Source organism: Staurois parvus, unplaced genomic scaffold (assembly GCF_062004578.1).
Source record: "Staurois parvus isolate SC_StPar_1 unplaced genomic scaffold, SC_StPar_1.0 ptg000091l, whole genome shotgun sequence".
NCBI classification, from domain to species: Eukaryota; Metazoa; Chordata; class Amphibia; order Anura; family Ranidae; genus Staurois; species Staurois parvus.
Genome location: NW_028317887.1, coordinates 164,203 through 176,781, shown reverse-complemented (window position 1 = coordinate 176,781; position 12,579 = coordinate 164,203). Strand labels below are relative to the sequence as shown.

The 12,579-nt window shown below is 40.7% G+C and overlaps 1 protein-coding gene across 1 annotated transcript in view; it reads left to right on the top strand.

The window, feature by feature from the left end:
- Positions 1 to 65: 65 nt before the first annotated feature.
- The window catches only part of HELQ (helicase, POLQ like), a 75,208-nt gene continuing 62,694 nt past the window's right edge, over positions 66 to 12,579 (top strand). The window contains exons 1-4 of the mRNA XM_089670527.1: positions 66 to 200; positions 3,176 to 3,243; positions 7,312 to 7,811; positions 8,079 to 8,781. Coding sequence (XP_089526653.1) covers positions 7,608 to 7,811; positions 8,079 to 8,781 — 907 coding nt within the window. The 5' untranslated portion in view covers positions 66 to 200; positions 3,176 to 3,243; positions 7,312 to 7,607. The remainder of the gene's footprint in view (positions 201 to 3,175; positions 3,244 to 7,311; positions 7,812 to 8,078; positions 8,782 to 12,579) is intronic.

Below are 12,579 nucleotides of genomic sequence, written 5' to 3'. Positions count from 1 at the left end.
GTGCATTCTCTCATTAAAACGGATATAGTTTGTGGTTTTTTTTTTTATTGCCCACATGAAAAATGGCTGCCTAGTAAATGAGGTCATTATCGTGCGACTCCTGGACTCCAACTATCCAGATTCAAATCTGCTCAGCCAATGTCGGGGGGTGAAGTACGGGTTTGGAAGCAGGGTTGAAGCCCGGCAGCAAGTTTATAGAGGTGAGAGAAAGGTGCTGGGATACATGTGAGCGGGAGATTAACCCCTTCTGAACCCTGCAGTGATGGCTATGGCTATGGAGCAGGCAGTAAACAGAGGAGCCTACTTGTAGCTGTAGTGTCTGCTCACAGGACACTTGTACTGCAGGGCTTTTGTTAAAACGGACTTCCAGTTACACTGAAATAAAAATAAAAGTCAGCAGCTATAAAAACTGGTTGCTGACTTTTAAGAAAACAGCCATTTACCTGTCCCTCAATCCAGTGGTGTCCGCCACACAGCCAGTTTCGCCAGCCATCCGATGTTCCCGGCGCCGCCATCTTTAGTGTGGGCACCCGACTGTGACAGCTTGCAGCTTCACAGCCAAGTGCCCACCGCACATGCACGAGTAGCGCTGGACATCCTGATTGGTCCAGCAGTCTTCTGGGACCTGTCACGTGTTCCAGAAGGCTTTGATGGCAACTTCTGCTTTTGATCTCCTAGGCGATCCCAGCGGAAGTCAGAGCAGGTACCTGTAAATTTTGGGTACCCCCCCACTCCCCAAGGTGCCAATCCCTAATGGGGAGCGGGGGACCAGTCTTTAAAGCAAAACTTCCCTTTTTGGGTGGAGCTCTGCTTTAAGGTGCCACTAAAGACGTTTTTACTTTGGGATAGAGTGGGGAGGGATTAGAAAACCTGTCAGTTTATATTGCTGTCTGTGCCCTCATTAGTAAGATTCACCCTCTCTATTTGTCCTGTTTATCATTATCATTGAAAGTAAAAGAAAATCCCAAATGTTGGGCTGTCACCAGAACAGAAATAGAGGGGAAATCTATCATTGGGGACACTAGTTCCAGTGACACCCTGAGGTTCTCCTCTCACTTGGAGGGATTTCCTCTCACTTCCTGGTTTGGCAGGGGGACAGGAAGTGAAGGGGACTCTCCCCAATGAAACACAGATGGCACAAAAAGTTGACAGGGGTTCTAAACTTGCCTTTAGTGATATTTTGAAGTGGTTGTAAAGGCTGAAGGTTTTTTATCTTAAAGGAAAACTGCGGGGTAGGCAAAAAAAATTGCCCATTAGTACACCCCCCTACGCAAAATACCTTACCATTGAAGAGAAAAGTCTAAATGAATTTTCAGGAAGTCATCTCTGTAATTAAAAAAAATAACAGCATCTGCTCTGCCAAGGAGGAGGTGTAACAGCAGGAATTACATCCTGTCCTCCCGTTTCTCTCTACAGTAAAAGGAAACTACAATTCCCATCAAACTCTGGGAATTGCATTGAATGTGGGTGGGTACACTAGGCCTGTACATGTTGAATGTGTACTCCCCCGCTTCAACATAAATCATGACCCCTCATTCTCCAGCCACACTGCTCAGCACCACACAGCAGGACAGTTGGGTGACAGTCTTATGAATGTAAAGCATGCATGTGCAAAATGTTTAGTTCGTTCTATGTAGTCTACTTTAACCACCTTCCGCCCGCCCTATAGTACAATGATGGGCACAAGGTGGTTCTCTCGTTCTGATAGGACATCAAATGACGTCCTACCATTCTCACTGCGCATGCGCGGCACAGAGTGTGCGCAGCGCGGCGATCGCCGGTCCGCTGTGTCCCTCGCACACAGCGGATCACGGAAAGAGCCGAAGATTTCGGGTCGGTCATGTGATCAACTGTGTCCAATCACAGCTGATCACATGTAAACACGGAAATGCCGGTTATCGGCATTTCTCTCCTCTCGAGCTGACAGCTCGAGAGGAGAGGAGAGCCAGTAATCAGCTTTTCGCGGAGGGGACATGTACACTGATGATCAGTGTGCCCTGATGATCAGTGTGGCCCCAGAAGTGCCACCTGTCAGTGCTCATCAGTGTCAATGCCCATCAGTGCCACGTGCCAGTGCCCATCAGTGCCACATCAATGCCACATATCCGTGCATACCAGTGCACATCAATGCCACATATCAGTGCCCATCTGAGCTGCCTTTCAGTGTAACCCATCAGTGAAACATTCCTCGATCAGCGGTTGTAGCTGCTGATCTATGTATTCTGTCAGTGGAGTCTCTCGGCTGTCAGAATACAAAATCCCAGTCCTCCATCCACCTCACCTTTACACCTTAGGCTCTATCTAAAGCTGTCCCAGTCCTCCATCCACCTCACCTTTACACCTTGGGCTCATTCACACTATTTAAAGCTGGCCATACACTGGTAGATTTGTGAAAAAAACAAAAGTCCGTTTGAACATTCATACAAAATTTCTCTTCAGTACTTTTGATGCCTTGATGAATGTTGTTTTGAAAGAAATGTAAAATTGAATTTGTTTTTGGAATGAATGGACTTTCCTGAATGGAAATCACATTCATTGTTGGAAATTTGTTTTTTCAAGGCATAATTATTCCCTTCCCTTTTTCATCCCCTTTAGTCTTAGCTTTCTATAGTAGATGATTCTATTTCAGCCCTTGGCCCCTGGAGGAACACCTTGTCCCTTCCCCACCAGCTCTTTCTTCCTAACATCCCTCCCTCCCCTTCTCTTCCTCTTGACCCCCATTCCCTGTTTTCCCTATCCCAAAGATTGGGAAGTTCATAATCCCCCATTTAGAACCCAGACAACTAACTGTTTCATTTCATTCCTGTGTATACCACGATCGTTATGCTGCATTTGTACACTGATGCAACGCTCCTTTGTGGACAACTCTGTTATTCTAGCTTACCTAGGAAATTAGTAAATAAAAATGGATTGAATCAGAAAGGATATATGGAGCCAAACATCCTTGTTTGTGTAGAATTTTACTGCGCTGATTTTCAGACTGAGCAATCCCATTGATTTCAGTTGGTTCCGCTAGATGGTTGTTCACTGTTAAGCAGGGCCAGCAAGAAATTGGAGCAGGATGCTTATGTCAATATAAATTTTGCGTGATCCTTAAGAGCCAAAAGAACAAACGCATCTTTGATTTTTTTTTTATTGCTAGTGACACTCATTTCCTCTCCCTCTCTCCATTCAGGTGGACTTGGTTATGCTGGGCGATGGCAGTGATTGGTGTGTCATCAGAGGTCTAGGAGAACATTATAGGTAAGTTAATACAGGTGATGGGTGCAGGGGAGCTTTCAGCTACCTAAATATTTTATCCTCTTTTGCGCCATGGTTCATTCATTCTCCCAGAAGAAATTGAGTGGTCAAGTGCTGTCTAAATGTTGCATGCAACGTTCAGGTCAGTGCTCACCAACACACTCCACAGCAAACGTGTGTACTGTTCTCAGCAGATCCTTTCAACCCTGGCCATTTAGAGGTGATTGGCAGGTGTTGAAATCTTCTGTATAATATTTCCTATAAAAGTTGAATGTTATTTATTTTATTAAAACAGTTTGGTTTGCAAAAATACCACATTATGGCCACTAGATGGAGCTGAGAATAATATGAAATAAATATTTTTTTTTCTAGCTCCATCCAGTGGTAATAATGTAGTATTTCCATGAACCACTTTATTTTTCATGAACTAATAACTTTTAGGTGTCCTTTTATCATACAGTGGTAAATGACCGCTGCTCAGTTCTCCGGCATTCTCAGAGGAGACAGTTCTCCTCTGAATGCCTTTTTATGAAGCGGTGTAGGTCTCTTCTCCTAATGAGTAGAGAAGCGATCTACAAACGCTTTGAACACTAGAAAACGGCTGCTGTTACTGTAATCTCGCGAGATTACAGTAAGAGATCAGTCAAACACCGTTTACTAAGCAGCTTTAAATTATCGCTGCGTCGTTTGCGGTTCTCCCAATTCTCCACCTCTGGGCTGGAGGGAGAACACAGATTGCCAGTGAATGGATGACATCGCTCCTTCATATACTGACCATCTGTGTGCTGAGATAATCAGTGGAGAACATTCTCCGCTGATCATCTCTGTTTCCTAAACCACTAATGATCTGAGGTCAGCAACGATCCTTAGGATTGCCACTGATCTCTGTTTCATAAAAGGACACCTTAGCCTGTATAAGAGAACATTCAATTCAAAATCTGCACATAACAAGTGTACAAGCAGTTTTGCTTGATGAATTGCTATGCAAATTGTTTTGTATAAATACACCTACAGTGTTTGGTAGATACTGTAGAGCAGGGGTATCCAACTTTCGGCCCACGGGTCGCATGTGGCCCAAGATTGCTACGAATGTGGCCAAACACAAAATCGTAAACTTAACAATGTTGATTTTTTTTTTTTTGTATTTATTTACACTTAGCAAACACGTGGCTGAAGAAAACTTTGACATTATCGCTCTAGTTTTATCTTCTGAAAGAAAAATATCCAATTTTTCACAATCACGCTGTATTCATGTCATCAGTTTGCGGCAGCATTTATATTTGTGAGAAACCATTTTTAAGGATGAAGCACATGAAGGGCAAAATTAGAACCAAAACATCTGATGAACACCTTGAGAATTGCTATTACATCCATCGAACCAGATATTGATGAGTTAGTTTACAGTATCAAATATCATTCTAGATTTATGTTGCCCTCTTATTTTTATATCAAAGTATTTGTCCCCTTCATGTTTTTTTTTATTTTGTCACACTTAAATGATTCAGATGATCAAAAAATTTTAATATTACACAACTATAATCTGAGTGAATACAAAATGCAGTTTTTATCCACCTCCCACCTGCCACATAGTACAATGACGGGCGCAAGGTGGTTTTCTCGTTCTGGGAGGACGTCATATGATGTCCTACCATTCTAACCGCGCAAGCACGGCTCCAGGAGTGCGCAGCGGATCACCGATCAATGGAAAGAGCCAAAGATGTCGGCTCGGTCATGTGATCAGCTGTGTCTAATCACAACTGATCACATGTAAATAGGGAAATGCCGGTTATCGGCATTTCTCTCCTCACGTGCTGTCACGCTAACAGCTCGAGAGGAGAGCAGAGCCGGTAATCGGCATCCCTCAGAGGGGACATGTGCACTGATCATCAGGGCACTGATGATCAGTGTGCCCCGATGATCTGTGTAGCCCCAGCAGTGCTACCTGTCAGTGCCCATCAGTGCTCATCCATGCCACCTGCCAGTGCCCATCAGTGCCACATCAATGCCACATATCAGTGCCCATCTGAGCTGCCTTTCAGTGTCACCCATCAGAGCCAGTCAGTGCCACCTATCAATGCCAGTCAGTGTTACCTATCAGTGCTGCCAATCACTGCCAGTCAGTGCCGCCTATCAGTGTCAGTCAGTGCAGCCTATCAGTGCCCATCACTGCAGCCTCTTTAGCGCACATCAGTGAAGGAGAAAAATCACTTATTTACAAAATTTTATAACAAAAACGAAGAAAAAACGTTTTGTTTTTTTTTCAAAATTTTCAGTGGTTTTTGGTTTGTTTAAGAAAAAATAAAAAACCCAGAGGTGATTAAATACCACCAAAATAAAGCTCTATCTTTCACAAAAAAAATTATACAAATTTCATATGGGTACAGTGTTGCATGACCGCGCAATTGCCATTCAAAGTGTGACAGTGCTGAAAGCTGGAAATTGGCCTGGGCAGGAAGGGGTTATAAGTGCCCTGTAGGCAAGTGGTTAAATGATGATTTCATTTATTAAGGGAAAAAAAGCTGTCCAAACCTGCTTATCCCTATGTGAAAAGGTAATTGCCCCTAAACCTAATAATTGGTTGTGCCATCCTTGGCGGCAACAACTGCAATTAAAAGTTTGCAATAACTGGCAATGAGTCTTTCACATTGCTGTGGAGAAATTTTGGCTCCCTCTTCTTTGCAAAAGTGTTTTAATTCAGCCACATTGGAGGGTTTTCAAGCATGAATTACCTGTTTAAGGTCATGCCACAGCATCTCAATCAGCTTTAAGTCCGGACTTTGACCAGGCCACTTGAAAACCTTAAATTTGTTTGTTTTTTTGAGCCGTTCAGACGTGGACTTGCTGGTGTGTTTTGGATCATTGTCCTGCTGCATAACCCAAGTGCGCTTGAGGTCAGGAACTGATGTCCAGATATTCTCCTTCAGGATTTTATGGTAGAGTGTAGAAATAGTGGTTCCATCAATTATTGCGAGTCATCCAGGTCCTGAAGCTGCAAAGTAGCCCCAGACTATTACTACTACCACCATGTTTGACTGTTAGTATGATGTTCTTTTTATGAAATTCTGTGGCTTTGTAACCCTTTCCAGATCGATACATGTCAATTACTTTGTTGCTCATCTGCTTTTAAATTTCTTTAGTTCGCATCATAATGTGTTGCTTTTTGAGATTTTTAGCATGCTTCACTTTGTCAGAGAGCTTCTATTTAAGTGATTTCTTGATTCAACAGGTCTGGTAGTAATCAGGCTTGGGTGGGGCAAGTAAAATTTAACTTGGCTTTCCAAAAATGTAGTTAATAACATTCATGTTTTAGTAAAGGGGAGATTTACTTTTTACATAGGGCCAGGCAGGTTTGGACAGCTTTTTTTCCCCTTAATTAATGAAATCATCATTTAAAAACGACATTTTGTATTTACTCAGGTTATCTTTGTGTAATATTAAAATTTGTTTGATCTAAGTGTGACAAATATTGCTGAGACCTGACCACTTGAGTTCCCAAGTCTGCATGCTTGTGTGCCCATGTTAAGAATAGACTACCAGTCTCCAGAGTCATGAGACCTTTGTGTTTTGTCTTTTTAATTTCTCTGTCATGAAGGCTATTATTAGTTCAATGTGCTTTGCTAAAGAGTGAAATAATAAACATAGATATGAAAAGAATAGACTAAGCCCCGGTTCACACTCGATCCAACTTTGAAATCGTGCAACTTCACAGATGGCGATGTGACTTGGGGTGCTCCTTGATAGATATCTGTGTGACCTCATGCAAAGATGTCTATGCAGGTTTTGCCCCAAATCGACAAACATAGTGCAGGAACTAAGTCAGAGTCGCACCTATTAGAACAGTTCCATTGCCGGTCATTGAATGCGATTTGTCAAATCGCATGTCAGTTCGCATCAGTGTGAACCAGGGCTTACAGAATTTGTACTCTACTGGATAAAACATCTATTCATACTTGAACACATTCTCAATGTGTACTTTATTTAGTATTGCCATTATTCCACTTAGGTTGTGACCATCTGCTATTTGTTTGATATTTTTATTGACAATTAAAAATGTTTCTATTTTCTTTTCAGGGTGTGATCCTAGTGCTTTTAGAAATGGATACAAGTTAAATAAAGTGGAAGAACAGTGATACATTATATTACTTGATCTCCATGAATTCTAATACTTGGAAATTAATGTGTTCTGGCATCTTAAAACACTGTGTTGCTTATACATGAATTGATGTACTCAAAGCACACTGATGGAGATATTACTTCTGGATTACTATCACCTTAATGTATAGTGGTGTTTTTTTTGGGTATTTTTTTTTTCAAAATGAATTTGCAATCAGAAAGTATTTATTTAGTATGGAAATCATCCTTTTAGGATGACGGAAAGTGATGGACTAAGGGTTCAGAGGCGTGTACCAGTCCGGAAAAGGAGTTTATCCTCAGGAAATAGTCTCCTTACTCCAGCTAACAAGAGGCCCAGCAGTAGCAGAGAAGATGTGGAAATAGCATCTCTTTGTCATACTGTGGGCTATAGACACAAAGACCACAAAGAAGAAAGTAACATGTATTCAAGCAGTCAGGTGCGTGACCTCTAATAGTAATGGCATGTGTGTAATGCTGTGATATTTTTACAGTTGTGTATTCTATTTGTTTGATTTCAGGATATTACTTTTTTATGGCACGAAGCTCAAGATATTGTTTCATGCAGTAACTTTTTTTCAATTACACTTGTTTAGTTTGTGCAGTTTTATAAGTTTGTTTTTAACCTTTTTCTATATAATGCTGGATTAAAGCTAATGGTTATGAGAAAAATTGATTATCCTTAAATCTCTACTATTTCTTTGTAGGATTGCGGCAGTGATGATGACATGTTTGGGGAATATGACAGCTTTGCTGAAGATCCATCTTTGCTGGCACAGGTGGAAGATTTGGAGGAAAAATGTAAGCAGGAGACTGCAAGTACTTTCCCCTGCACTTCTGCAGACATCAAACTGGACACAATTAGTCATACTTCAACACCAAATGCAAGTTTTAAACTGCCAGGTGATCAACCACTACCACAGCAAATAAAGCAAAGGACGTTGCCTCTAAAACTGAAAGATGAATCAGAAGAACTTACAGAGGATTTTTCAGATGATCTTCCTTGCTCACAGCTTCTTCATTGTGAAAATGTAAATCAAAATGTAGATCCAGAAATGTCCGCAATGAAGCAATCCATATATGATAATGACTTGTCTACTGATGCTTTAGATCACCTTAACAAAGGTGATGATGCAGACACCAAAAAAACATCCATCTTACCCCAAAAGGATCAAAAAAGAAAGAGTTTAAGGGACAGTCTTAAAAATACATTAACTGGGAACGCTAAAGTCCAAACTCCACAAGTTTTGAGGACTAAGCAAATAAAGGAAACTATTCTTTTAGAAGAACTTGATGTTGCCAAAAAGACTGTAGAAATTTCTTCCAACATAGATTTGGGACCTTTCTATGGCTTGCCCAGCAAAGTTGCCGACCTTATTGAGGAGCTCAGAGGAATTAAAAGACTTTATGGTAAATTCAGTTTTCTTTTGGCTGTTTAATTCTGAAAATTGTGACCTCTACCTTGAGTTTATGAATTATTACACTATAAACTGGGTCACCGAAATAATGCTTGATTTCTAGAGAAAAGTGAATCAATGGAGATTCACTTTGGAGATTGACAGGTATACAGACAATGGGTATTCAAATATTTGCATATTTTTAAGGAGCAGCAAATTAGCTTTAACACAAGCGCTCACTGATTTCCTTAGAAGCAGGCACTGTGGAGCAATTCTTTCCCGACGTAATCTGGATGTAGACAGATTGATAGCAGCTCACTCATCAGTGATTGGCAGCCTTACAACTTTCTAATGTAAACATGAATACCAAAGCTTTATCATTAAGTGATTCTATATATATATATATATATATATATATATATATATATATATATATATATATATATATATAAATTTTTTTTTTGTTTTTTTAATAAAAAACAAACATGTCTATATTTACCTGCTCTGTGTAATCGTTTTGCACAGAGCAGCCAGGATCCTCCTTATCTAGGGTCCCCTACAGGTTCTCCTGACTCCTCCCTCCTGTCGGGTGCCCCCACAGCAAGCAGCTTGCTATGGGGGCACCCGCTGCTCTGTGTGTCCATTCACACACGGAGCCGTGGCTCGGCCCCACCCTCTCTCTTTTCATTGGCTCTCATGCTGTGATTGACAGCAGCGGGAGCCAATAGCTATTTGCTTCTGTCTCAGCCAATGAGAAGAGGGAGTCCCGGGATAGCCGAGACTCCAGTGCACATCGCTGGATCGAGGGGGTTTAGATGTGTATTAGGGGGGCTGGGGGGGATACTGCACACAGAACCACTATGAATTTTATTTGTTCAAGCGATTTTGTCACCAATTTAAAAAAACTGAACCAAGTACTACTCTGCAAAGTAAGAAATACCTGTCCCTCTGTCCATGCCACTCTTCATGGGCTAAAGAGATAAGTTGGTTCATAGGGCTTCTGTATTCAGCACTTCCTGGAGTGCTAAATGTTGGCATCCCTCTCTCTGTGGTTTCCAGCCGATAGAATCACAGTGCACAGAAGAGGACCAGGCATCCAACACACGTGGAAGTTTGGTTTATGCTAAAAAGGTTTTAGCAAGTTTTTCGTCTTCAACCTTGTAGAGTTTAGTGGCGCAAGCAGCAGGACAGGTAATTATTAACATTGCAGGGAAGTATCTGTGTCATGTTATCAAAATTAACCCCTTCGCACCAGCGCCTCCCGGCCCTTAAAGGGTTTCAGAAGCCGGGAGGCGGGGTTTAGGGTCATGTGACCGCTGTGACATGCCGTTACGGCATCACATGCTCGGGAAAGGTCCTGATCGAAAGCGGAGATCGGGACCTTTCCATGAGTACTGGACATGTGTGCTGGGAGTGCGCAGGGTGCGTGCTCTTAGCACATGTTTTTTTTTTAATAGAACGCAAATGTGCGGCCGCTCGGTGTATAGGCCCAGATGCCGGGAGGCCGCACAATTGCGTTCGGCCGGCGTGAAGAGGGTAAAAAGGATCACTTTAAGACCAGTTTTCACACAACAGTAAAGAATGTAACAGTATACAGCAGAATGTAAAAAGCTGTATTAGGGTAATATAAAGCAGCATTCCCCTTATGAGGAATTCAAGGAAGTGATGAAACGCATCAAGGGACGTTGCCTGAAAGACCGGAAGTAGTGGAGCGCCCATCTTTAGTGTGGTAAACACAGTCTGGCATTCCTGGAAGCTGCTTGAGGTTGGAGTCAGGGGATTTTAATGTGAATTTGATATGGTTTATATGTAAACAGATTTTATTAAAGCGTGGATCTTTATACCTTCATACATATTGCACTATATGGCTTTGTTCTTTCCCTCTATGGTTACTATGGAGCATAAGAAGGTGGAAGTAATGAAGTGAGCATTCTAAGGGATCTGAAGGCATCCATGTGGATCTAGTTGATGTATATCCCTCTCTGGATTCCTATATTCATATAAGGCTTGCATATTTTTGCATTAGGATAAGGGTATGTGATTCAGCCACTTAGAAGTGTACACTGAATGTTCACGGAGAAGTGTATATATAAATATTACACAGAGTTTCACTATCACAAGTGTGTTCACGATTTGTGTGTTTTGGTGCACAAAAACAATGAGGAATTATGTGGGTAGTTATTTAGGTATTTCAAATTTTTTGAGGATAATGCACTATTGTGTTTTCTTTGTTTTGAAGTGCACGGCAATTATTGGAGTCATACGGAGATTTTTTACAGAAATTGGAGAAGGATTTATGAACTTTTTTGGGATGTTTTCTCACATTTTTAATGGACATTAAAAAGGTTTATTATATAAACTACAGCCTCTCCTACCAAGAAAATTATCTTTTTAAGGTGATTATCTGGTAGGGCTTCTGATTCCTGATAATTACTGAAAACAGTTCTGATCCTTTGCTCTTCATCACGTATGCCCCTGCTGAACACAATTTTGCATGGCAGCAGTATTACAGGGAAACTATAATAGTTTTTTGTCTCTAGCTCTGTCATTTATTTTACAAGTCATGCGCCAACTGATTTGACACTTTGGATTGAGTTTTCCAGTAAGGCATGAGTCACTTGTGTATGTACATTTTAGTTTGAACTATTAAGCTGTGTAATCAATAGGCTTTTTACCAGTAATTAGTAAACAACTGAAAAAGAGTCACAAGCAGTAGAAAGGAAGATCCTAAGGGTTGGGGGATTAGTAAAAACCCAGGTGTCAAACTTTTTTTGACATTTTTACCATAAAAAGAGTATCCAAAATAGTTGAAAGGCATTCATAGGCCTTTACATCACATAGAGTTGAAACATTTAATGTGTCAACTGTTTTTTTTTTTTATACATTTAGTCAGAAAGGTTCACCATCACAATAAATAGCCGATACAGAGACAGAAGCAAGTCAAAAGCTGACACAACAAGACAAAATACTGTATAATTAACATACAGGCTTATATTCTGCATATTAAGCATTTTTGTATGCAGATCTTACATGGAAAAAGTAGAATAAGCAACATCAAATCTCTGGTGACACTCTTCGAGCTTTAAAAAAAAAAAATTATAACAGTATACCCCCATCTCAATTAGGAGGGATAAAAGAGAATAGAACAGAAGTGGTAAGGGAGGAGGGAAAAAACTGGGAGAGAGCTCCACCCTGAGAAAGGAAGGAAGAATGAAAAAAAAAAAGTGTGGGGGGGTCAACTTTTTTTAAGGATCATAGTCCAACATGGACTGTGATCCATTGAAACGTTGAAACAATAAATGTTTCGACTCTACCCAATGTGAAGACCTGTTAGTGCTTTTCAGCTATCTTAGATACATGATAGTTTATTTGTCAAGGTGCACCCAGGCACTTTTCTTGTATATAGAGTGCAGTGGCTACATTTTGGATTAAAATGGAATATTTGTATATACTTAGTTGTCAGTAGGGTGAAAGGCTCTGATGCTGAACTACAGTATAGTGTAGAATATGTGTCACTATGTCAACAGATTGCATTCAACCATATTTTCTCTCATACCAAGTCTGCTAAACTGTTTTTAACTTACGATTTTGAATTTAAAAAGCTGGCAATGATTAATCATTTAAAAGTCCATAACCATACAAAATGAAAAGAAAGGCTCTCAAATGGCAGCAGCCATTTGTTTACAACAAGAATATTTCCTGAGACAAATGTTTAAAACCAAAGAGAATCCCTGGAGAATCAGACAAAGCTAGCTCCTTTTGATGTATATCTGTGAATTGTATACTAAATATTTCTAAAGAATAGCTAGTG